This window comes from Carassius gibelio, chromosome B15, assembly GCF_023724105.1.
Source record: "Carassius gibelio isolate Cgi1373 ecotype wild population from Czech Republic chromosome B15, carGib1.2-hapl.c, whole genome shotgun sequence".
NCBI classification, from domain to species: Eukaryota; Metazoa; Chordata; class Actinopteri; order Cypriniformes; family Cyprinidae; genus Carassius; species Carassius gibelio.
Window position 1 is genome coordinate 398,287 of NC_068410.1, and position 26,784 is coordinate 425,070.

Below are 26,784 nucleotides of genomic sequence, written 5' to 3' on the forward strand. Positions count from 1 at the left end.
TGAGTCTGCATTGGAGCATTGGGAACCAGTCACCAGCCTGTTACTCAACAATAGCTGCATTCATTGGGCTTGCCGGATGGACAGTAAACAACTGACAATTGGCTGCTTCTTGTCTAGTAATTACATAAGCAGGGCTGTCTGTGTGTCAGTAGGGAGGTTAGAAGGGTAGAAGAGTTCAAGGAAGGGCATTCTGATACTTTCCAACCAAAGTAATGCACAGTGCTTCTTGGAATTATGCATTTCACAAAAGAAAATTCAAAAGAGATTGAGAGGGTTTTGGTACCCAGGACATACATACATAGATAGATAATTTATATTTATATATATATATCAGGAATATCAGGAATAGAGTCAATAGAATAAAATAATTTAATTGAAATCTATTTGAATTATTTTACGTAGAAATATGTTATCAGTATAAAAGATTGAGTGTCACGTGATCCTTCAGAAATGAAAGAGAGAGATAAACAGAGAGATTATATATATATATATATATATATATATATATATATATATATATATATATATATATATATATATATATATATATATATATATATATATATATATATGTAAAAACGCATAATAACATATGTAGTTACTATTTTAACTTATTCTAACCATTTTTTTATGCCGACCTCCAGGCGGCACTGAGTTTAAAACCTCTGCATTAGTCATTCCTGATTGTAAGGGTTGCTACAAAACTGATTGGGTTAGCTCAAATCTGTGATTTCTAATAGCTTCCCTCGAGAACTGACCTGTAGTGCAGGATCCAATAAGTCATGTGGATGGGCCTGAGGGCTCAGTAGCCCCAGGGAAGGGGTTTCTCCAGAGCCCATCTGCTCATACACCTTATTTAGCTCCAGGATACCTTTGGTCCGTGCCAGATTCTGTAGGTGCTGTCTAAAGGCCACCAAACCTACATGGAGGAAGGAGTAAGATTATGAATAACAGGACTGTATTTGCAAATGACTTACAGACCATCAGATGATGTTCCACCCCCGGTGTCCACATCCATGTGTGGTCATGAATTTTCACAAGGGAGTGTCAGAAAACAGGAAGTGACTCTCATTCCTTCAAGCCAACGCCACCTTTGACTGCTCCGGTGTGGTTCTACCATGTGACCTCACTTAACGTAGCTAATCAGTCTATTTCAGGAGAAGATATGTCCAGGCAGGCTGCAAATGCTTTATTCATTGCTCAAGTGTACATTAAAATGCTTTTTAGTGGCTCTTGACTCCTCTGCTGCTGAACGGAAGAGGTTTGAAAAAAGGATTCTCAGGTTATTTTAGGACTTCAAGTGATTAAGGGTAATTATTCAGGACACAGGATGAGAGAACTCAATAGGACCGAGTTGGCCTGATCTTCAAAGCGCTCTCTGATTCACTCAGTGAATCATCAGACAGGGGGTGGTGCATTTAGAGGAAAACAAGAGAGAAACAGGGAGAGAGAGTGTGAAAATAACAGTAAGCGTGAGAGAAAGAGAAGGAAGAGATATTTAATCTAATGCATAAACCACAGTGGAGTTCAAACATCTGAGATAATTAGTAAATGTTCAAAATTGTGCACTTATTAAAATGATTTTATCCATTAGAATTGATCAGTATAACAAACTAAGTGTCACATGGTCATTCTAATATGCTGATTTGTGCTGCTTAACATTTACATTACTGTACATTTTAATGCATCCTTGCAAAATAAAAGTATTACTTAAAAGAAATCTTGTGACTTTGGTATGATCGTATATAAAGTCACAGGATGCTGCTCACCTTGTGTGAGTGAGGTGTCTGATGCTCTGCGGCCCTCGCGGAAGCTGATGGGAGAGCGGTTGTGTGTCTCTCTCCTCTGGGCGCCCAGTGCCTGCATGGCAGGGTTAGCAGGCAGAGCGCTCATGAAGGGCGGAGTCAAGCGGGTGACTGGTGTGTTAGCCAGGACCACCTCGTTAAGAGAGGGTGCGTCCTCCAGGAGACTGAGGTCACTGTGCATAGAGCCCATGTCGTACTCGGAGTCCACGCTACCCAGAGAAGGGTTATGACCCACGCTGAACAGTTTACCTGGTTGAGAAACAAAGGTGACAAAGATTTATAGTCTTAAAGGGATACTCCACCCCAAAATGAAAATTCTGTCATTAATCACTTAACCCCATGTTGTTCCAAACCCGTAAAACCTTTTCCATCTTCAGAACACAGTGTAAGATTAAATTAAAGTTAAATTAAAATTAAATTTGTGCATTTAGTAGATGCTTTTATCCAAAGCGACTTACAGTGCATTCAAGCTATCAATTTTTACCGATCATGTGTTCCCAGGGGAATCGAACCCCCAACTTTGATCCAATGCTCTACTCTTGGTGCAATGCTCTACCAATTGAGCTACAGGAACACTCAAAGATGTAAGATATTTTGGATGAAATCCAGGAAGTTTATGAGTAATAGGCATGGGCCAGTATGAGATAAATTTTTGGTTATATAATTCATATACATATTTATATCATTTCATATAATTTAGATATATAATAATAATCATATACATAATTTAATTTAATAATAACCCAATTTGAAGCAAAAACTGAATTTAATTTAATTTAAACAAAGCTGCACTGAGCTGAAACACTGCTTTAATATGAACGAGACGAGATGAAAAGAAAATACCACGTAAACTTTTCAGAAGACAGTCAGTTCCCTTCAGAAACAGTCTGTCAGTCTTATAATGGAGGTGAATGGGAATCACAGCTAAAACATACAATAAAACTACAATAAACATACAAACAAAACCAAATTTAACCCTGCAGCTCGTGACGATACATTGATGTGTAAAGACACAAAACATAAGAAACTCCATTATAAGGCTGACAGACTGCAATTGTCTGAGTTCAAAATCTTTGTGTTCTACTGAAGAAACAAAGTCACCTACATCTTGGATGCTCTGGGGGTAAGCAGATGAACATCAAATTTAAATTTTGGGGTGAATTATCCCTTTAAAACATTGATTATGAAGTGGGGTTTGAACACATAACCTTGTGGTTACCCTGAATCCACACCCACCTCCACTGGTAATGATTCCTGGCTGGTTGGTGACCTCAGACAGCGTGTGTCTGCGCTGACCAAAGCGGGCCGTCTGATAGGCATTGAAGACATGAGTATGATCATCCTCAGTGTCCAGCTCCTCCGTCTCGATGCCCTCATCAATAGATGTCTCCATCATGTTGCTGGGGGACGAGACGCTGGATTTGCGAACAGCCACAGGGGGCAGGGGGTCCAGCATGCAGCCATTGACCTGCAAAACAATATAAAGATCTCTAAATACAATGTTGTTGTTTTTTGTAGCAAAATGTATTTGGAAAGCTTTTCTAGAAGACCTGAAAATCCCTAATGGGAGATATTAATTCAAAGTCACAAACCTGAGACTCAGTTGCAACAAAAGATATGGTTGCATAAGAGAATAAGTTGCAACTGTGAAATAGATGCAAAATAGGTTTATGATAAACTTATAATCTCAAAATATAATGTACTGTATTTCTAAGAAATTTAGTTGCAATTACCAGAAACAAATATAAGATATTAACACAGCAAGATACAGGACTAAGTCATATTGTAAATTATATAGCCACAATTGTGAAATATAAAGTCGCAATTATGATTTATGATACAGTCATATATATAGAGGTAGATTTTTGTTAAATGTGAGCCAAAATCATCACAATTAAAAGAAAAGAGAAGAGTTCAATATACAAGTTTCACAGTTTTGGTTGCATTACTGAAATGAACTTTTCCATGACATTCTAATTTATTGAGATGCACCTGTATGTGTGTGTGTGTCTGTGTATGTGTTTGTCTGTGTGTGTTTGTGTGTGTGTGTTTGTGTCTGTGTGTGACAGTCACATTGTGAGAAAAAAAGCTATACAGCTATAAAGTCGCATTTCCTAGAACTATAGTTACAACCATTAGAAATAAATAACTTTGCTAAACATTAAGTCATATTATATACTCACAATTATGTGAAATAGTCATTTTTGAGAACTGAAATTGCAATGCCAATTACGATAAAGCCATAATTTTGTAATATAAAGTCATATTGTGGGATGAAAAGCACAGTTGAAAACTATAAATTCATAATTTAGAGATATTAATTTGAAATTGTTATTTATTTATTACAACCATTGGTTGGTTATTTCCAGAAAGGGAGAGTGAGGCAATGTGGAAATCGTTCACTTTCACTTTGCGTGATTGGGGTGGACTGTTTCAATTAACAACGGCAGGAAAGTAAAGCGGTTTAGTAAAGCTGGTCTGAAGACAAGTAACGGCTGCTTATCCACCTGTCCTGGTGTCTGACAAAATCCGCTACACTCTCCTGTTTCCTTCATGACCGCATGACTGCCATTACACACACACACATTCATTCACTACTACACACGCACTCACACACACACACAACAGTCACTTTCGCACATTCACAAAATGTTTAATGTTTCTCTTTTTTTCCTCTTTTTCTATAGACAATTTATGATTGTGGACGAGAATCTCCATGTGTTGGGAATTTGAATTAGCATGACGTAATTTCTGCACTGATTTCAAACTTGAATAGAACTGAAGTGCTGTATTTTGTAGTGCTTGTTTTATCTTTTTCGTTCGCTATCTTAAAACAAGTTTTTTTTTTTCTTCTAATGGGCATTGTGGATTAAACTTCCCTTGTGAACAGAGTTTACTTTGACTGTTTTTATTTTTATTTAATATTGTAACGGGTGTTTTTTCTTCTTTCTTTTTTTTTTTGCTATCCTGGGTTAATTTAAATCTGTTAGGATTAATCCTGACTTGACCAGAACATTTTCTTTACTAGAGCTGATCTATGCTAGGGCGGCCACCACCAGAGTTACAGAATAGAAAGTCACAATTATGATAAAGTTATTTAGTTTTGAAATATAAAGTCACATTGCAAGCTAAAAACTGATAACTATAAAGTCACAATTTTGAGAAATCAAGTCGCATGAGGTTGAGTAATTAATGACAGAATTTTTAATAATAAACAATAAAGTTACGCCTTCTTTCTTTGCGTGAACATTTGGGTGGCGTTATGCAAACCTACCCACATCGTGATGTAGACGTGTTTAAACGAGCCATTTTAGGTAGGCGTGGTTGATTCATAAGTTTTAAAAAGGATATCTCTATGGATCTTATCTATTCACAAACAGCTTGTAACACTCCCAAGAGAAAGGTAAACTTGAAATCGCATCACATGACCCCTTTAAAAGATCAGTAAGATGACAGCCTTTAAGGATGTTTCTATGTCTTTGGATGAACTCTCACTTACAACAGTATGTAGATAAGAAATTTCACTAACATGCCTTCAAGCATTGTGTTTCCAAAGGACATCTTCTAATCTCCCATCAGCCCTCACAAGTCACTCACAGTCCTGAGGCACATCTACTCGGTCAGCACCAAACACAAAATTTGCGATGACAGGCCTAACTTCATGAACACATAATGATTTGGGTGAGAGTGAGAGTAAACAAAAACACGGCATTCTCTCCCTTTTTGCCTCTTTTTATTGCTCCCTCTCTTTCACTCTTGCTTTTTGCTCAAAGGAGTGAGTGAGCTGGAGAGGAGGGGGTGGAAGTCTGGAATGCAGGGACAGGAAGTGTGTTTTGGCTGAGAGGGCCGTCAGAGCCACATGCAGACGGAGTACACTGAGACATGCCATCAAACACAAATTCAACCGACATGGATCATCTGGATGAGTTGAGTTTCCTGCAGCATGCTGGGCCAGGAATGCTGTTATTCCAACACACATTTAAAGAACAGCTCCAGACCCTTTCTTTTTCTTCTTTCCTTCATCTCTCTCTTTTGTTTTCGTTTTTTTACATTTGAGCCCATCATTTTCCCCGTCCCTTTGTTATTCACACACAAACGGTGTGATTATACAGACTCAGAGCAAATTATGCAATCCCAGCCATCCCCTCCCCACCAGAGGTTGTGCGGTACTCTCTGAGATCAAGCTTCATATTTTAAACATGTCATATTGGAGAGAGTGTCACAATTCCTCTGATCTTAAAGGGAAAGTGTCATTTTTTTAAATAAATAAGCCATTTGTTGCCATTTATTTACCCTAAAAGTGTAAACACCATCTCTGTGGTGCTTTCAAAACATTGCTCTGTTTGTTTGCCCAACAAACAACTAGCCCAACAACAGCCACACTGCCTCAACCAATGGTGTGAGTTTGGGGCAGGGCTATCTGTTTGTACAGGCAATAACTCATGAGGGTTTGTTTGGGGAAACCTGTCTGAAAACAGACTATTTGTGCAATTTTTTGTCACCTTTTTGTAAAGTTTAGTTTTTTGCTAATGTCAACTAGTTCTCCTATCCACAATCCAATCATAAAAATACTTTTTTTTAATCACCTAATCAGTTTGTGATAAAAAAAAAAGATAAAAAAAAAAAATGTTATTTGAAACAAAATAAAGGTTAACTGAAATAACATGTAAAACACAAACTTGCTACATTTTCAGTTTCAATTAAACTTGATGTGTAACAATCATTTTTTTGCATTAAATATCCTATTTGAATATCATAAATGTAATTAATATTAATACCATCCAAATGACTTCCTACTGAGTTTTGCATCAATTATTTCCTCTGCAAAACCAAACCCAAACATGAATACAGGTAACATTTAGTGATACATGTTTTACAATAAGAGGAATTTTGTGAGGGATTGTTTATTGAACACATTTTTTCAAGAGAGGAACTGGCTGATGCAATGTTCAGTATGAAAGCCATGAATGCGCAATAACTCCACATTTCCGAACTAAAATACCAGCGCACACAAAGCCAGACAGTTTGTGGTGTGCTTGAATGTGAGAGTGAAAAAGAGAAAGAAGAAAGAGTGGAATGACTAAGCCGAAGCGAATGGACAGCTGTCACGTCCAATGTGTGTGACTGCCAGAGACGACTGCAGTCTGACCTGCTTATGTAAGCCAAACAGCTGTGGATGGCCTCAAGGGGAAACACTCATAGTGTATGTCTCACCTCACCATCAGAAAGGCACAGAGACAAAAATGACTAAGGCTGCTAAAAAACATCAAAGTAAACAGCTTCTCCCTCATCGACACAAAAGGCATTAAAACAAAACTAAGTATTTGCATGAAAGAAGAGTCTAGGAGAGAGCAGACTACAATCTCAGAGTGACAACTGAGAGAGAGACAGACAGATAAAAATGAAGACAGCGTAACTAGGACTCTAGTGAGGAGATGGAGTGGCAGAGCTTGCCGGCTCCTGTGCTGTTATTCCTGTTCTGTATGCCAAGCTGGCAGCCGATCTGGCCGTCTGTCAGGATGGTTCTGAACAAAAGGCTCCTCGGGGAGCAGGCGTGATGAGGAGGCCTGACCAAACAGCCAGGCCCACTGCATGACCTAGTAAGGACTGAAGTTGCTTAACAGCAATGTAGGGAAGGAGTGCAAGAGCACTCAACGGTCTGCAGTCAGACTCAACTCCTGTCACAACAGATGTTTGTACCAGCTTATCTATCTATCTATCTATCTATCTATGATTCATCCATCCATCTTATATCTATCTATCTGTCTGTCTGTCCATCCTTAATCTATCCATCCATCAGTCCTTGATCCATACATCGGTCTATCTACCCGTCTTTTATCCATCCATCCTATCTATACCTTAAAAAATATAATGGAAAAATATTGCCCTTCAACAAAAACTATATATTGGACTGGTTCTCGGTCTCCATTTCATCTAACGACGGTATTGGCACTCAAAATTTAGGAGATCTTAAACATTTGCTATGCTACAGCCTAAACAGGCTACAGAGTAACAAAAGCTTAATTCCCCCATAATTCAACCTCTAATCCATTTTTCACTCACTTTGGGAGTCCCAACCTCCTCCTCCATAAGACTGTGTTCTGTAGCACAGGAGGACTGTGGAAACGTGAAGGAGTCTGCAGAGGCTTGAGGCACAGCTGGGGATCGCAGGAGGCGTATGTTCTGAGGCAGGAGGCTCACCTGAGGAGCAGCGCTGCTCGCCTACAGTGCAGAAAAAGAGATAGACCAACAGAAACAGTCAACTGCATGGCCAATGCCGTTTTTTTACATTGCTATTAATTTCATTTTCAGAGGCAATTTGAAGAGTAATACCTTGACCACAGTCTGCTCTGCAATCGTACTGGGACGTCTCTGGCGGGCATCGAGTCGGGGCTCCACTGGGAAACTGCAGCGGTGAGCCTTTAGCCTCTCAACCAGCAAGTAGTAGATAGCAGCAAAATGATTATAACTCTTATTCTGAAGAGACTGCAGAACAGATGGAGAAATTATCAAAAAAGAGACACACTAGTCAAGCCTGTTATGAATATTAAGCGTGTAAGTTCATTTCTTAAAATTTGTGTCATTTCTCACCTCTATGGTTTTGTGCTGATCGATGCCCAGGCTGTGCATCAATCGGAGCACCTGTTCACTGTATTCTCCCACACCAGCCTCCCCCTCTACAGTCTGCTGATATAACATCGGCCGCTGCACAGGCACCTCCATCACCATCCACTTGTGTTCCTTTATTTGTCCTATAGACAGACGCTTGGAGGGGTCTAACACCAACATCCGCCTGATCAGATGCTCACAGTCTGCACAGAAAAAGAAAAAAAAGATTAACATGACACTTGACCAGTATAACCCTTCATGTTCTACTCAACCGGGATTCAAACCGGAGCTTCCAGCATGAGATGAAAGTATGCCAACAAGAAAACTAAAGACCACAGGTGAGTGAGGTTTACCTGCACAGCTCTTCCTAGCTGCCCTCCCTTACACCAAAAAGAAAATGCAAGTTGATGGGTAGTGTTTTAAAATCTCACTAGCTAGGGGTCATTACAATTTTTTCATTAATAATTTTATTAAGCAACAACACATTTGCTTGACTTAAAAAGACAATGTTACAAATTTACATACATTTTTGAACTTTCTATTCATCAAAGAATCCTGAAAAATGCTACATGGTTTACACAAAAATGTTTTTAACATTGATAATAATACACCAAATCAGTATATTGGAATGATTTCTGAAGGATCATGAGACATTGAAGCAAAGGCTGAAATCTGCTTTGAAAAATCAGCTTTGCCTTTACAGGAAAACACAAAAGTAATTAAAGCGGAGACAATTTTCAACGTGTTTTGCTTAACAGGTCTAAGAACACCCATTTTAATTTACTTTTAATACAAAATACAGCTTTGTGGCAAAAAGCAAAAACAAAAAACATTTATGGCCATTAAATTTACTACAATGGTTCAAAACCCACTGTAAAGTATCACTGTGACAGCATATGCACCAAGTTACTATGTTGCGTTGCAAAACCCAAACAGTTTCTTCTGATAACACTTACCAGTAAACTATTATTATTATTAGTCAAGTATTATCATAATTGTGGGAGCAGAAAGAAAGTTCTGTGCTTGTCTAAGCAGTGAGAACTGAGCAGCACTGTACAATCTCAACCTGAAAGGGTCACAGTGTGTTTGCTTCACAGTAAACACTGCTGCATCTGAGGCAAACAGTACACTCAGAAGTGGTGACAGCCTGTACCGTCCAATGTTTAGGACCTGATTTGTGGTACAGCCTGTCTACAGCTAAAAACCATCCAACAAACACTGCACTGTTGGACTAACACAAACCCAAAACACATGATCTCATCTAAGAACGCACAAGGCCTTTTGTCTGTCCCTGTGCTCTTGACTATTGACCATGTCTGCCTGAATCAGCGAGGCTGAATTAAACTGCTGCCACGTGACTGGTGATGATGTGGGCGTTCTCAATGCTCCTTTGCATCTCGCTGCTGACCATTTTATATAAAGACTTTCTCATTCTGTTAATCTGTTGCATGTACGGTTGCTGGAGAGCCTGTGAGACACTAGAGCAAACTGAGGGAGTCGCACAGCTACAGTAAATACTCCTTATGCTGGAACACAGTGGGATGTCTTGCTGCAAAAATTCTCCTCCCGTCGGCTCCCTCACTTCAGCAGCGGGAATCAGAGAATCTTATTACCATATTCATGTAGAAATCATATGCATAAATACAGCTGCGAGGAACAGTTTGTGAACCTTGATTTTAGGATGAATGGTTCTTCAGATGCAAACTGATATGTTATACTGATATTTATAGCTTTTTGATCACCATGTGCTTTAAAGACGAAACTGAGAACCGTATTTATGAATTAAAAATTACAATTTGGTTATCATTTACTTCTAATGTCAGTAACAACCTGTATAACTTTTTTCTTATTAGATGGAACAAACTATTTTGAAGAATGTTGGTGACAAGTTTTGGTTCCTTTTACTTCCATTATATGGACAAAGAATACAATGGAAGTCAATGGGAACAAAAGCTATTTGGCTGCCAACATTCTTAAATATCTTCTGATTTGATCAAGAGGGGAAAAATGCATAAACGTTTGGAACAACATGAGGAAATAATTGAATCTTAATTTTTGAGTAAAGTATCCCTTAAAGCCCAGGATTAGAATTTTTTAATCCTAAAACAAATTTTAAAACTTAAAATCCAATTTTGTAACCAACTTGAGTTTTAAATCATGGAACATGGCTGCACAGCTGCTGTAGTCTTGTTTCCTCTTGGAGTTAATTGATCTTGGCTGTTCAAAGAAGCTCAACACCATTTCACCTCTTCAATCATGGTAAGGATGATGTTTTGGTGTTGGTATGCAGTGCTTTGTTTTCCCTGAACATTATATTTACCCAAAAAGTTCAAGTTTAGCCCGTAGAATTTTGTTTCAGAAGTATTGTGGACTTTAACATCTGCATAAAAACCCCAGTATCAGAAGAGGATCAGAGGGTATGCAAATGATGCAGCATCAGTGCAGCCTTAAATGATCTGTATGAAGAATTTCAGTCAGGTTTCAGGTTCCACCATAGCACTGAAACTGCACTTGTTGAAATTACAAATGACTTGCTTCTAGCGCCAGACTAAGTCTGCATCTAATTGCCAGTTTTACTTAATCTTAGTGCCACATTCGACACCATAGATCATCACATACTGTACTCATAGAGCGATTACAAAACTATATAGGTATTGAAGGGCAGGCTCGAAGATGGTTTAGGTCCAACTTTTTATATTTAAATGGGTAGTCATCTAATTTATCACCAGTTAAATATGGAGTGCCACAAGGATCTGTCCCAAGTCCTCTGCTATTTTCAATATACATGTTGCCCCTTGGTAATGTTATTAGAAAATGTGGGAATAGTTTCCGATGTAATGCTGATGATACTCAACTATATATCTCATCGAGACCAGATTAAACTTCTAAATTATCTAAGTATGTTAAAAATTTAAAAGATTGGATGACCAATAATTTTCTCATATTATATTCGGATAAGACAGAGATATTACTTATTGGACCAAAAAACAGCACACACAATCTTGAAGATTACAATTTGCAACTAGACAGATTTCTCTACAGTCCTCAAAAATCTGGGTGTTATTTATTAGACATAAACTTGTCTTTTGAAAATCATATTTCCCATGTTACAAAAACAGCATTTCGAAACATTGCCAAGCCACGAAACATGGTACCTGTTTCTGATGCAGGAAAGCTAGTTCATGCATTCATGACCTGTAGACTGGATTATTGTAATGCACTGCCAGGGGGTTGTCCTGCATCTTCAATAAACAAGCTACAGGTAGTCCAAAATGCAGCGGCTAGAGTTCTTACCAGGTCAAGAAAATATGATCATATTACCCCAATTTTCTCTGCACTGGCTGCCTATCAAGTTCCATATCAGTTACAAAATATTATTACTTACCTACATATATGTATAAGGCCCTTAATGGTTTAGCTCCTCTGTACCTAACTAGTCTTCTACCACTCTACAATCCCAAAGTACCAAGCTCCGGAATAGCCTTCCTAATAACATTTGGGGTTCAGACACACTCTTTCTGTTTAAATCTAGATTAAAGACATCTCTTTGGCCAAGCATTCACATAATACATCTCATAATCTTGTACTGCAATTATATCTGATCAAATTCGCATTATTATTCTTTAGCTTAAACAAATTAATTTTACTTGGTTGGAACACTTGGTCTCTATTTGTTTCTCTGTTTTGCCACGGCATGTAATCTAATTAAACAAGCTTCAGTCTGGATCCAGAACACCTGAGAAGAGACTATCCCAACCCCTCAGAGGACCTCAGATTATTTCAACCCTGGAAAAACATACAGAACTACCGAATTTTGCAATAAGTTTAACTGCATCATAATAATTGCTGTTAATAGTGTTCATTGTCTGTTTGATTACGTCTTTAATTGATTTTTCCGTACATTTCTGCCATATGTACAAAAACTGAGTCACCACTGATAAGCTACTACTAAATATTATAGAAACATTAATTTTCTGTAAAGTTGCTCTGCAATGATTTGTATTGTAAAAATAGCTATACAAATAAAATTGAATTTAATTAAACATTACTGTTGTATATAACAAAAAACTGTACAGCTGTAAAACTTCTGTGTAAATGCACTGCCTGTATGCAGCAAGCAACAGCTTAAATGTACCTTTTTTGATATACAGTATATGCGGATTAAAATGCAGCTTTTGCAGGGCTTTTGCCATGTAAAGACAATGTAGACTCATAAGATTCATTTTGTCTTCAGACACCTTTTTAGGAACAATTGAAGCTGAGATCCAGATTTTTCTGAAATTTAAGGCAGCAAAGCATATTTTCATGGTAAGAACAAGGAGAAATAGAATAATAAATGTAAAAATGACACCTATATTATATAATGATTTTTTTTGAGGTTTAATAATTTTTTTAGTCACACTTTATTTTAAGGTCCAATTCTCGCAATTAACAAACAATTAACTATGAATTTTGCCTCCAACTACCAATTAGCTTCTTATCAATCTCAAGGTAGTTGTTAAGTTTAGATATTGAGCAGGACTAGGTATGTAGGATATGGACATGCAGAATGTGCTTTATAACTATTAATAAACAGCTAAATATATTAATAGGCAAGCTAAGCAACTAGTTACTAGTGAGAAGTGTTAATTTCTTTTTACAGTGTACTAAACCCCAAATCTCTAACTTAAATTATCTTCCTTGTCCATAATTTTATTTTACCCTCTAATTATTACAAAAATAATGTAGGAAAGTTTGCTTTTGACATTTGTCCTACAATACATGTCATAGAAGATAATGCCATTATTGTGCAAGTTCCTGAATGTTCCATCCTGGATAATTCTGGAAAAGTGCTCCTCCTTCATGGAGAAGTAAGCCAAAACTCCCTGTATAACCCACCAGGCGCTCATAATCTTTCCCAACGGTGCGTGTGCTGTATTCACAGTGTAGAGTAGTGTGTAGCATGTAGTGTGTAGTGTGTACTAGCACTCTTGGCTAAGAGCATGCTGAGGAGGGGTCGATACTCTGTAGGAGTGAAATCCTGTGTGATGAGAGCATTTGAAAAGGAAATGTAAAGGAAAAACACACGCTGTTCTTTTCATTTGAGGAGTAACGCTCAGCTTCACTCTGAGACATATAAGGGCTTGAATTAAGGTCTTTGCACACAGTCTGTAATTTATCCAAAATTTTCGCATGTTGAAAAATAAATATGACCTCACGTTGTGTCAATCATGTTTACACACTGCCTCCAAACTTTTTGTCCATCATTAAAAAAAATTTGGATCAGTTTCTATTTTCTGCGTGTTCGCATCCATAGCATGAATATTGAAAGGAAAGGATGGTGAATATGAAAAAAAAACGGAAAAACGCAGGCAAATAAATGGTGGAATCCATGCTGAAAATAAAAGGAAAAAAAAATCAGTCGGGGCCAATAGCCTTGTGGACAGCACGCCAACATATAGCACCGTTGCACTTCGGGCATCCTGAGTCTGAGTCCTGGCTCGTGCACCTTTCCTGATCACCCCCACTACTGTTTATAAGTTATAAATACTTTTATTAAGCAAGAGTGTATTTAATTGATCAAAACTGTCATGAAAAAATAAATATTATGCAGCAAACCTGTTTTCAACATTGATAATAATAATAAGGAATGTTTTTAAAGCACCAAATCAACATCAGTAATAATTTCTGAAGAATCATTTGACTCTAAACGCTGGAGAAATGGCGGCCAAAATAGCTGCCGAAAATTTTGTATTGCGTCACAGGAAAAAACTGCATTTAAAAATTATTTAAGTAGAAAATGCAAATCTTAAATTCCAATAATATTTCACAATAATTACAAATAAATGCAGTTTTAGTGAGCATAAGAGACTTCTTTCAAAAACATAATAAATCTTACCCAACCCAAACGAACAGGAAGTGTAGATTACGTTTGGCATCATCTAATGTTCCCTGTACATTAATCTTTGAAAATGTTTATAATTTAATAAAACTGTTAAATGTAATTTAGCAAATCTCAAAATGTATATCCATTTTTTTTTTTTACATGTACATATAATGCTGTGATGCTTAAATTCACATGTAGCATTTACAATTAATTATATATAATGGAACTTAAATGGCTTATCTTCATTAGAATAAATCATTTTTTTTATTTTATTTTTTATCTCGACCAGACCTTTAATATCACTGCATCCCTACCAGTCAAGCTCATTAACAGACTAGACGGTTACAGGACGATCAGTTTACTAGTGGATCATCATGACTCATTTCGTGTTCCACTGCTAAACATCTCAGAGCAGTTAGAGCCCTCCGTCTTTATACAGTCCACACACAAACTGTAGCTAAGCACTTATGGAATGTTTTAATTGACCAGGCTTGAATTTCATGAAAAAACACCAACTGCTGCCAGAAAACTCTCTGAGCGGCAGCTTCGTGTGCTACCAGAGCGTCTCACCTTCTGTCATGAAGTAAGGGATACGGAAACGGCCCTCCAGAACTCGCTGCCGCAGGACGGGGAGAGAGGGGCCATCGAAGGGCAGGGCGCCACACACCAGCACGTACAGAACCACCCCCATACTCTGCAGGAACACACACACACACAGCGTCAGCTCACTGATGAATAATGTGCAAATGTGCAGGTGCACACACTTAAAGGGATAGATCACCCTAAAAATGAATATTTATTCACCCTCATATCAGTTCTAACTTTATATGAGTTTCTTTTCTCTGGAACACAAAAGATGATGTTTAGCAGAATGTTAATGCTGCTCTTTTCTCTTTGTATATGAGAATCTTGCCTAATAAAAAAAATAATAAGGGTTTGGAAGCGACTTGAGGGTAAGTAACAGATTTTCACTTTTGGGTAAACTCTTCCTTTAATGGCAGTAAAAAGAGAGCAAGAGAGCTTTCACATGATCTGATCTCTATCTCTCTCACATGGACCACAGGGTGTTTGGTTTATGCTTTGACGTCAGCAGAGTTCTCAAAAGTTGAATAGGTGGTAACACAAACAACAGTCAGCTGACTCACTAATCATTTACTGTCAAACACACTGCAGTGTGAACCTGCATGGATACGCCGGCATTACCCAGATGTCAAGCTGGGGTCCTTCATACTGCTGTCCCTCAAACACCTCCGGGGCTGCATATGGAGGACTCCCGCACCATGTGGCCAGGGGCTTTCCTGACTGGAAGAAATTTCCAAAGCCGAAATCTGCAAGGATGAGAAAAAAATAAATAAATAAGAGAAAGGTGATATAAGAACGAAACTGACAGGGTTTACAATGTCTGGGTTCAGGGACACAGTAGGGAACAACAAACGGGAAGGTTTCATTACAATATTGATTTTGCGACCAAGGTTCCGATACCTAGTGACTGGTGAACTTTTCCAGTCATTTGTGACTGCTGTTTAAAAATAAAAAGTTGATTAAATACTTCTAACAAAAACCCTACACATATTCTTATAAACTGATACAATAAATTACAGTTATTCAAAATTTTAGAATTGGAAAGATTTTTAAATGTTTTTAAAGTGCACAAATACAATAAAAACAGTAATATTCTAAAATATTATTACGATTTAGACTAACTGCTTTCTATTTTAATACATTTTAAAATGTAAATGTATTTCTGAGATAGCAAAGCTGAATTTCAGCAGCCATTACCTAAGTCTTCAATGTTTCATAAACAGAAAGTTGAAGAGACTAGCTTTAATTTCTTGTTTTGATGTCGGTACTGATCATCAGTTTAATGAATCTATACTGGATATATGCATTGTTTTTTGTTTTGTTTTTATCGTACTGACCCCAAACTTCTGAAAGGCAGTGTATATTTCATTTCCATGACCTTTCCGGGGCCAAGTTTGGAAAGAGGTGTAAAGTGTACCTTACTGTAAAGTTACTACTCATGACTGAAAGTAAAGACACTGCAAAAATATGCTTCTCTAATAATTCAAGCCAAAAACACATTTCCTCCACACATCCTCAAAGCTCGCAGAACGATGCTTTTGCAGCCCACTTCTTTCTACTTTGATGACTAATATTAGCACTGTTCTCATTGAGAAGCCATTACCAAAAAAAAAATAATAATAATAATAATAATAATAATAATAATTTCCACACAAAACAAGTACAGTCAGACAGCAATTTATATATAGACAGCATTTTAAAATATTTAAAATCCCATGAAAAATATCTGAGTTTGCAGTGCGAGTTGTCTGAGGGCATACATTTGCTAGTGCCCTCCAAATATTCATTTTTGATATAAGCATTTAAAATGTAAAGTCATTATCATTTACACACTTATTGAGAACAGAGCAAAGATATCTGCAGTGTAGGCTGGATCTCTCTCCAATCAATGCTTTCTAGAATAAGAAAATCCCTCCCTGTAATACTGCCTGTAACATCATGGCTGTGATGTAACTAAAGTCCAACGGCTATTTTACAAAAGACACAAACCCTTTCAAATTCCGTTCAATTTCAATAGCTAATACATCAAAACTGCGCTGTGTTTTTGTAACTGTGTAAATTATAAGAAAAGTTGACCTACATTGCATAAGGTCACTTAAAATTCCTATGTGATGAAATTTGCATTATGTACCACACTACATCTACTGGCAAATGTTGTATAATATGGTATGCTGACAACAGCCAGTGAAGGAACAGTGGGTCGCTGAGCAGCATCTGTAATAGGGCTTAATGGATCATGCCGTGCAAACCCTGAAGATGGAAACCATCACCACCTCACTCTTACTTCAATGGGTTGGATGAGCTTTACAAAGTGCTCAGAGATTAGATACAAAGGCCACCACTGCCAGAAGTCAAAGACAGTGATGTGAGACTGCCAAATATGGCTCTTGAAAAAAAATATGTAAGTCCTTGTGTATAACGGCCGACCTTCCTTTAAAACATAAGCTACAAGCCTGTATTTGTTCATAACTGCAAATGCAAAAAAACAACAACAACTTACTCGTTTTCCAGAAGAAGAAAAAAAATCTACAGATCGTTTAAACAAGAACAGCATAAAAGGATCCTAGGATCTGCTTACAATCTTGAACTAGGTATATTTTTCCTTATATTGGGATTTTCCTTTTTTTAAGCATAGACTTCACTAAATCTTCTTAAAACAGGGGGGGGAATGCCAAGGTGTTAAGAAAATTAAACAAGTCTAATTACTGAAATGATCGCAATTATATTATTTTAAGGTTATATAAAAAATAAATAAAACAAATAAAATAAATCTTTATTTTAATACCAGTGAGTATCAGGAGTTTGTCTAGATTCTGAGCTTCAGGTGCCTCATAAAATGAAAATGTGAACCTTAAGGGAGAGATAAAAAGCAGCGTTGTTCATTTTTCATTGTGATTGTGATGTAATAAGCCAGTATGATGAGTCCATATCAGTTGCGCTGACCCACTTCATGAGTTGAATGCTGAGCAGGAGGAATTGACGTCAATGCTCTAGGCAGTCCAGCGGCAGACACTGCAGGAGTGAGACTCAACATTCAATACAGGAATCACTCAATCTCATCCGGCCCTAGAGTTTAACTCCTGCAGCTTGGAAAGCACATATTTACAGGCAGAGCTGATCTTTACTTGTTACTTTAAAAGCTTTCATTGAGGTCAATATCTCCGGCTCTCATAATTTCATCATGCAGTGGACATACGTAACATGCTGTGCATTGGATTGGTGCTGGGGGCTGATTGTGTAAATATCTCTGGGGATCCAATCCTAACAATTTTCATAGTTTCCCAATCATTGCCCACCCCCAGGAAGTCTTTCACTCCCACGGGTTTGCTCATTCAACATGATTTATGGGAAAACAGTTTCTCTTGCTTCATGCTTTGAAATTGTAATGTCATGTCATGTAATCAGAATATAAAACCACTGTAAATTGAAACATATTTTGCTCTTTAAATCGGTGTAATATGGAAATATGTATTCATGGTTTATAGATTAGAGCTTCACTGTCTTCTTTCAGTCATGATGCAAGGGGATAAATGTTTGAAGTGGAACATTAAAGGCTGATGACCTTTCTTTGAGTGACCCAACTTCAGTCATCTTCTGAGAGGCTGACTGTGAATCAGTGTGAGGGCTAAAAGAAAAAGGACCTTTAACAAAGCCTTGTGGGACACTCCTCTGTGACTGGCCACTGCATTACTTGCTGTGCCAAACATCATATTCTACCAACATGATAGTGGAGTTTTGGCCAGATAGCAGGTTGACGTGTTAGGGAAACTGACAATGTTTGGTCTGTGTGTGAATGTGTGCGCACATATGTGTGTGGGAAGCTCTCGTTTTGCTGAGAGCCTAGCATGAATGTTCAAAGCCTGGCTCACTTTAGTTAGTAACCTCTTGATTGCTCAAATTCAAATGAAACTGCAAATGAACCTTAGTCTGGATATATAGCTCAGCACAGAAAGCACCTGTGTGCTCTTGACGCAACTCGTGGCTCCACCAACTGAGTCATCATCCTGAGTGGTACAGCTTTGATTAATAAACGGTCCATCACACCCTTTAATTAACCATGGCGAATTCACAAAAACGTAGGTGAAAATCTTCTAAGGCAAAGGAAATTCCAAGCAATTCTGACTCCAACCTTTAGCTGTATATACGTGCTACAAATTTAGATGATGTTTTACATTTTAATCCAAAGTCTCCACTTCAATTTTGATAAAAGCAAACACACAAAACAGTTTTTTTTTGCATTTACCCAATTGCATAAATAAAAAACATAAGTAAAATAAATGCAAACCCTATTTAATTGTGCATTTATTGTATTATATATATATATATATATATTGATAGATAGATAGATAGATAGATAGATAGATAGATAGATAGATAGATAGAAGAACTATAATTATTATAACAATAAATTCAATATTATATAATATACAATTAGTTAAATGTGTATATAATATGCAGTACAAATAATAACTATATCTAACATATAAAATACTATAAAACAGCTGTTATATTTTACAACAATTCATTATCAATAGAACCAATGTACCACAGATTAGTAATGTTTCAAAAGTTTAGTTAATGTAATTTAATTTAGTTAATGTAACCGTGACAGCCTTTACCAGCAATCTTGATGTTCATGTGTCCATCTAGCAGCAGATTCTCCGCCTTCAAGTCCCGGTGAACGATGTTTCGATTGTGGCAGTACTCAACAGCAGACAGAATTTGCCAGAACTTGCGTCGTGCCTCTGGTTCGCTCAGCCGTCCATGCTTGGCTAGGTAATCTGAAAAAAGATGAAATGGGGTTAACTGAACATCACAAATAAACAAAGCACGGACATGATGAATCAGTGAAAAATTTTGCATGGGTAATATGGGTCACAAAAAAAAGGTTGAAAACCATGACCACATGTTATACCGGGAAAGGCTCCGGGTTGAGTGGTGTGGCAAGTGGCAAAGATTGATGAGCCACAATAAGAAGGCTCTGTGGTGTGTGAGTGGGGTAAACATCCCCCTGCATGGTGTAATCATGTGGTCACCACACCCTAGAGTACTGGGTCAGTCCCTGGCCCTCGGCCTGTAGCCAAACCTACAGTACTCACACATTCCATTCCAAACTCGCCTTGGGATTACATTGAGGTGGGCTGGCAGAGCGACTGTGGTACATGGCAGTGTGTTTAAGGCTTCATTCTCTACATAAGCTGTTTTTCAAATATCAAAATCAATTATCAAAAACAGAGACAGCAATTTGTGATCGCAGAATTACCTTGGATAACCTAGCCTTAAGGTGTTGTCACATTAGCGTAGCTTCAGAAAAATTTTATAGGCAATAAAGGAACTATTGATTGTCAATAGTTTAGAAATGTATATGAACACAGCTCACACAGAAGTCACTTTCAAAGCAATTTTTTGTTGGCAAATTCACATTATTTGAAAATGTGCAAAATCTACGGGGGAACTTTTTGTCCTCACATGGAATTTCCAATCGCACAGATTCCTACTGAAATGATTGATTTTGCCAACAAAATTTTGCAGAGGGAACACACCATACTATAGAAAATATATCATAAAATAAATAAATAAATACAATATAAAATACAGTGCGTGTACAAAATTATAAGGCAAACAGATTTTTTTTTTTTGTGAATATCAACTTGCCTTATAATTATGCAAGCACTGTGTGTGTGTGGGGGCATGTTTTTGTGACATATCAGGACACAACTCTGTATAATGACATGGGTATGACACAGGTATTACAAGGAGAGGGTGATTTATGAGGACATAACCCTTGTCCCCATTTTTCAAAACGCTTATAAATCATACAGAATGAGTTTACACATACACATATATATATATACACTACAATAATGTAAAATGTCGAATTCACTGAGCTAACCAATTAGATACCAGATGCAACATTCTGAAATTGTGCTCCATTTTAAACTTTTTTAGGACTAAGTTGCTAATCAAAAAACACACCTGGCATAAGAATGTCTCATATGTGTGTCAAATGGCTGGCAAGAATCTACTTTGAGATAAGATGTTCATACACTCTACTTTATACCACTCAACCGGCCGTAATCACCCTCACTAAATCACAGACAGTGGACTTTGGCCAGCAGAACAACATATCATTCTGGTGTCAGCATACCAGGTACATCAGGCCTCTAAAATGCGCTTGTTACATGTTTTTTTCTTCCGTCTCTTAGCCATGTGAGCATAACAAGATTGACCAAAAAGAGCCTGAGCTGGTCAGCTGACCTAATAAAAGTTGCTTATACTTTATAAGTAGTACAACTGGAGTTGCTCTCAGCTGACCCTTACAAACAAGCGGCAGTCGCACCAGTCACATGGACTGACTAAAGAGACACGCAAGAGGAGAAAGAGCACTTCTCTTCTCAGCAAGGTGCATTTCACTGCAGGGCTTGTGTATTAGGGGTTTTAAAGCATAGCTGAAGCTTGTAGCAGATTTGTCATTTACAAAAATATCATGGTATTTTAAGTGTTCCACCAACTTTAATTCACTGAATTAAAATAAGTCAAATGAAGCATTTGTAATAATAATAAAAATAAGTGTTTAATTAATAAAATACTTTAGAAATAAAAATATTTTGTTACATTTCAAAAGTATTTCTGAATATATATCTGAATTTATTATATATTAATATATATAATATATAATAAATGGATACCATGGTATTTTCTAATTCTTTATTTAGATGACCATTTATTTTAAGCTTTTCATATCAATTTCTCTATGGCTCTTTCGCCATAATTCTTCATACTCTTGCTATATGAAAAAATATTTTATAAAAAAAAATATATCAAACAGCTCTCAATTTATGATATTAAACTGCATATATAAAAACTTAAGAAATCAAAGAATAATATATCATATTAAATATCCTAAAGAAAAACTATGGTACTTCCACTGTAAATTTGTGTAAATTTCCACTAATTTTCTGTTAGTGGATTCTTGTACACCAAAAACAAATAAACTAAACTATTTCCAACAAACAGAAGAATATATTTCTTCTGGTCTTCAAAACACTCTTTCCAGTGAACTCCAGTAAATTAACTACCATTATTAATGCTCAAACCTAAAACTGACAGACTAGAAACAGAGCCTGACGGTGAAAGACAGGGATTGAGAGGCTGAGGGCAGACACGGGTGTCAAGACTGATCAGCTGACATGTTCAAAAAGAACCTTCTCTACAGCTCTGGATTTTTCTAAAATATGCATGGCCTACATTTCTCCCTTCCACTTCCAAAATTCAAATCAATATCCCTTAGCTTTCCCTCTCTTTCCTGCTTTGCCTGTGCGTTCTACAGCTTCTACTTATTCGAGGTTGACCCAGTTTCCAGGTCCCTCTAATGCTTCGGCTCTGCGGTGCTGGTGGAGCAGACAGGCTCTCGTGGTGGGCTTCTGCGTTGCTAAGCTCCACCACGGGGGACCGAACCCAGCACCCACCAAATGCTGCTCTAGCTCTCTCTTCTATACCTCTGAAGATTATCTGATGGCAGCGAGTGCCTGTGTCACATTAGAATAGCTTAGATTCAGTGTGATGCAAGAACACATCACTTGGTCTTAATGTTTCCAAAAATAATCTTTCATAATTTGTGATTAACTGGAGACTTTTAGTCTTGATTGCGATGGCACATGCTGTAAATAAGTAGCATAATCATACGCACATTATTTTTTTATTTGTTTGACCTCAGAAACCTCATTTCAAGTCTCTATTGGACATTTGTCTTATCTCACCCCGTAGTACACCACTTGGGTGGGAAACACGTAATTTGGTTTGCCCCAGCCATGACATCACTCTTTATATCTCTTTCAAACCAGAGAGGCTGTTGTCACATCCAACACCAGGGTCATAGTGTCCACACAAATAAAACGCAACCGCAAGATTGTAAAAGAATCACGCTAAATGTCTGTTTTATTGTCTAGCAATAAAACACTTTACCAGTTTGAGTGTGTTGATTGGTGGCTGGTCAAACAGAATATGCGTGACAAATATGTTTACAAAAATACCTCTAAAACAAAATAGTGTTAAAGTAATTTGTATGTCCGCAATGAAAGCAGAAATGTAACAACGCAGAAAAACAACAGCCAATTATAGTCAATTCAGTTTGGACCAATAGTATTTCACTATGGGTGGGGCTACTCCATCTATAGGCTTCATATTACAGCATTTCACTTAAAATGCATTAAAACTGTGAACGCACATTAAAAAAAAAAAAAAAAAAAACTTGACTCCCCAGGGAAGGAACAATTTCTTGGTAGCATATCACATTGCCGTGTACTGTGAAACAGACACAATGTTATGTAAGAATAATGTGTGATGATTATGTGAGTTTTCACAGGTGGTGCACAGCAGCTGCTGCTACAAAGTCAAAGAGATCAGTCACTGGAAGTGACTACTTTTACACCACTTTCACCTTCAACAATCACAGACAAGGGATTTTTAAAGGGATAGTTCACCTAAAAGCGGAAATTCTGATTATTTACGTCCATGTTGTTGCAAACCTTTATGACTCTTCTGTTTGAATATCTCACAAGAATTTTATAACCGTAATACAAGTGAATGGCTACAGTGAAAAAATCCAATTCCCTAATGTTCCAAATCCTCATAAGTCATACAGTAGCTTCATAGGAGAAAAAAACAAATGGAAGAGTGAATAACGACCTAAATTTAAGTGCATTTGTCTCATGAAGTGATCATATGACTTTCAGGAGACCTGAATATAGCACATGTGTCAAATGGACTGTTATTGTGGGGCTTTTTGATGCTTTTTAAAGCATTAAAGGGATAGTTTACCCAAAAATGAAAATTCTGAAAATGAATTACTCACACTCATGTCATTCCAAACCCATAAGACCTTTGTTCCTCTTTGGAACACAAATTAAGGTATTTTTGATGAAATCCAAGAGCTTTCTGACCCTCCATAGACCACATCAGAAATTAAATGTTTATGGCCCAGAAAGGTAGTAAGGACATTGTTAAAACAGTCCATGTGTCATGATACTCTCGTGAATAGAGTCAGAGACTGACCCGTAAGAGAAGAAATCATTTTTTTGTTTTATTTACACAAAAAGTATTCTCGTAGCTTCATAGCATTACGGTTGAACCACTGATGTCATTTTAACAATGTCCTTACCATCTTTCTTGCCCTTAACTTTTCAGTTGCATTGCTGTATATATAGGGTCAGAAAGCTCTCGGATTTCATCAAAAAGATCTTAATTTGTGTTCTGAAGATGAACAAAGGTCTTACAAATTTAGAACAACATGAGGGTGAGTAATTAATGAAATAACCCTTTAGTTTAAAACTTCAGTCCCCAATAACTCTAACTGAAACAGGTGACCAGTACTACTCTATTATAAAATTCGCCCTTTGTATTCAGTGGAAGAAAAAAAGTCACTCAGGCTTTGAATTAAGGGAGCAGGAGTAAATGATGATGCAATACATTTTTTGCATGAACTATTCCTTAATTTTCGTTGACCTTCAGTTTTGCTCTTAGCTCCGAGCTTGTGTTTCAGACAGAACAGAACTCCGATGCAACGGAAAGACAGACAGCTGAGCCGTCAGAATATGATCATCATCGCTGACACATTGGTTGCTTGTGACTATGATGGTTATTCACACAGACTGTGTTTGTCTCGCCTGAGCTAATTTCAGCCTGACCTTTGTCTCTATCATCTGAAACCAAGATGTTAGTCTGAATACACACTTTCTCTGTGTCAGTGATGTGGAATCAGGATAAACGTATAGTGAAATTGATAAGAGGTAGATCTGGCTGCCAGACAGCAGAAGCAAAGCGTAATATCATTGTGAATCAACAACAAGAGCAAGAACAACAACATTCAAATATGGTAGTCAGCTTTTTTTAACAAACAAACAAAAAAAGACTTCAAAATTGTACATTCTGTGAACTCATGTAAGAATTCAACGTTCATCCAATAAAATATAGATGTATATATATATATAGGCCCTGTGAGTATAATTGGTTGCTAGCTATTACAATACAAATAATTAATTATGGGACATATTTCATATCAGGTACCAAAATTAGCATTGCACCATAGTTAATGGTACCACTTACCAAAGATTTCCCCGTTCTTGGCGTATTCTGTCACAAGGTACAGCATATTCTTGGTCTCCATGACCTGCGTGAGGATGAAAAAATAATGTGTTATGGGTAAAATCCTGTCTTTGATTATGTGCATAGATCTAAAATACACATGAACCACAAAGCGAGTGCAAAAAGTGGGTTGAGTGATAAAATGACTGCTGCATTCAGCTGAAATCTGAAGTATCCCATTGAGTTCACAGTATTATAATGAAACACATGAATCAGAGTGGGATGCTGGTTTACTCGCAGGCTCGATTCACAATGTCGTGTCAGAGCAAGCAATGCATGGGCGGACTCCAGAATTAGCAAAAAAGAAAACAAAAAAATGAATAGGCCTAAATGTAGTGAAGAGAAGCGGCATGTTATAATTCAGAAACATTCACAGAGTCCCACATAAACACTACCGTTGGCCATTTATACAGTCTGATACATTGGCCTCATCTGTACAGAGAGGCTTTTGTGGAAATCAGCCTTATCTGGGCTCAACTTGTAAACTTTTCCCTGCTCTTGCCATTTAAAGGCATTACAGAGTTGACTAATAAAATCAGCAACTAGGCCAGAATATGAATCATCTTTTAAACTCCTAAACTAATTCTCCTTTCCAGAAACATGTTTTGATGGGAGCTGTGATCTCAGAGCTGTTCAGAACACAACGATCACAAAGCACTTCTTATCCCAATCAGCTGCCAAATAAGAAAATAACTGGAAATAACTCAAATTATCTCATGTGAATAGTGGATACTACACTTGTTGGTTGTCTGTTATGTGACACACCAGCAGTGGCTAGTAACATCACATCAAGGGATAGGTCACGCTGTTGCCAAAGATAACTGTCAAAAATTGGACTATCAATCAATTAGAAATGACGTAATATGCCTATTCTAATACACTGCAAATAATTTAGTGTAGAAACAATTGCTAGTCATTTTCTCAAACAATTACAAAAGTTTAACACTTTGTGTACAAGTAACACATTGAATGAAACATCTGATGTAGAAAAACTAAAATATTTTATCATTATAAAACATACTCCAATAATATCGGTTCTAATAAAATTTTTAAAAAAGCTTAACGTTTGTGTGTGTGCTTTTAAAAGTAATGCATTGCAATATTATGTTACTTCATAATAAGTAACTAATTGTGCTACTTTGTTACTTTTTATGGAAAGTAATGCATTATGTAACTTTTGCATTACTTTTTCTTAAAAAATTCTTGCATTTAAAAAATGATGCGTTGCTTTACCAGTTACTTTAAAAGTAATCGGATTATGTAACTCGTTGCATTACATTACCACAACACCGTATGTATATGTAAGATTTTATACACATTGGTGGCCAAAATTATTAGAACATTAGTATTAGTGTTTTTTAAGTCTTCTATCTTTTGCTGTAGTCTGTCAGTAGCAGGTATCAGTTTACATTTCCAAACATTCATTTTGCCATTAACGGTTATAATCCAGTGAGATTTTTGTTTGCACAAGGAGTCTGACAGCAGCCAGTGCTCCACACAGAGATCTGATCTTATCATCATCCAGTCTGTCTGGAATGACATGAAGAAACCGAACAAACTGAGACAGACTCAATCCAGAAGAACTGTGGCAACCTCTCCGAGATATATAGTGCTTTTACATTAATTTTATATAGTGTTTTTATATATATATATATATATATATATATATATATATATATATATATATATATATATATATTAAATACATTAATATATTCATGCTTTATAAAGAATTTGATTATGAATATAATGAGCTTGAAATGCATGTGTGCTGTATAT

The 26,784-nt window shown here is 37.0% G+C and overlaps 1 protein-coding gene across 1 annotated transcript; it reads right to left on the reverse strand.

Moving 5' to 3' along the window:
• Window positions 1-580: 580 nt before the first annotated feature.
• LOC127972777 (serine/threonine-protein kinase SIK2-like) lies at window positions 581-25,954 on the reverse strand. The gene is made up of 10 exons (XM_052576543.1): window positions 24,967-25,954; window positions 19,482-19,643; window positions 15,484-15,608; window positions 14,851-14,974; window positions 8,397-8,617; window positions 8,139-8,291; window positions 7,869-8,027; window positions 3,042-3,273; window positions 1,770-2,054; window positions 581-919 (listed from the first exon to the last, which is right to left on the reverse strand). Exons 1-10 carry the CDS (start codon window positions 25,088-25,090, stop codon window positions 714-716), a joined length of 1,791 nt encoding a protein of 596 aa, XP_052432503.1. The 5' UTR covers window positions 25,091-25,954; the 3' UTR covers window positions 581-713.
• Between the last annotated feature and the right edge of the window lie 830 nt (window positions 25,955-26,784).

What these genes read in the sequence shown, in the direction of transcription:
- LOC127972777 (XM_052576543.1), bottom strand. Translation starts at nt 25,090, where the DNA reads ATGCACATAATCAAAGACAGGATTTTACCCATAACACATTATTTTTTC. An exon ending in GACCCCAGCTTGACATCTGG is followed by an intron (nt 14,975 to 15,483) that starts GTAATGCCGGCG and finishes GTGTTCCTGCAG; the next exon opens with AGTATGGGGGTGGTTCTGTA. An exon ending in ATCAGCACAAAACCATAGAG is followed by an intron (nt 8,292 to 8,396) that starts GTGAGAAATGAC and finishes TCTGTTCTGCAG; the next exon opens with TCTCTTCAGAATAAGAGTTA.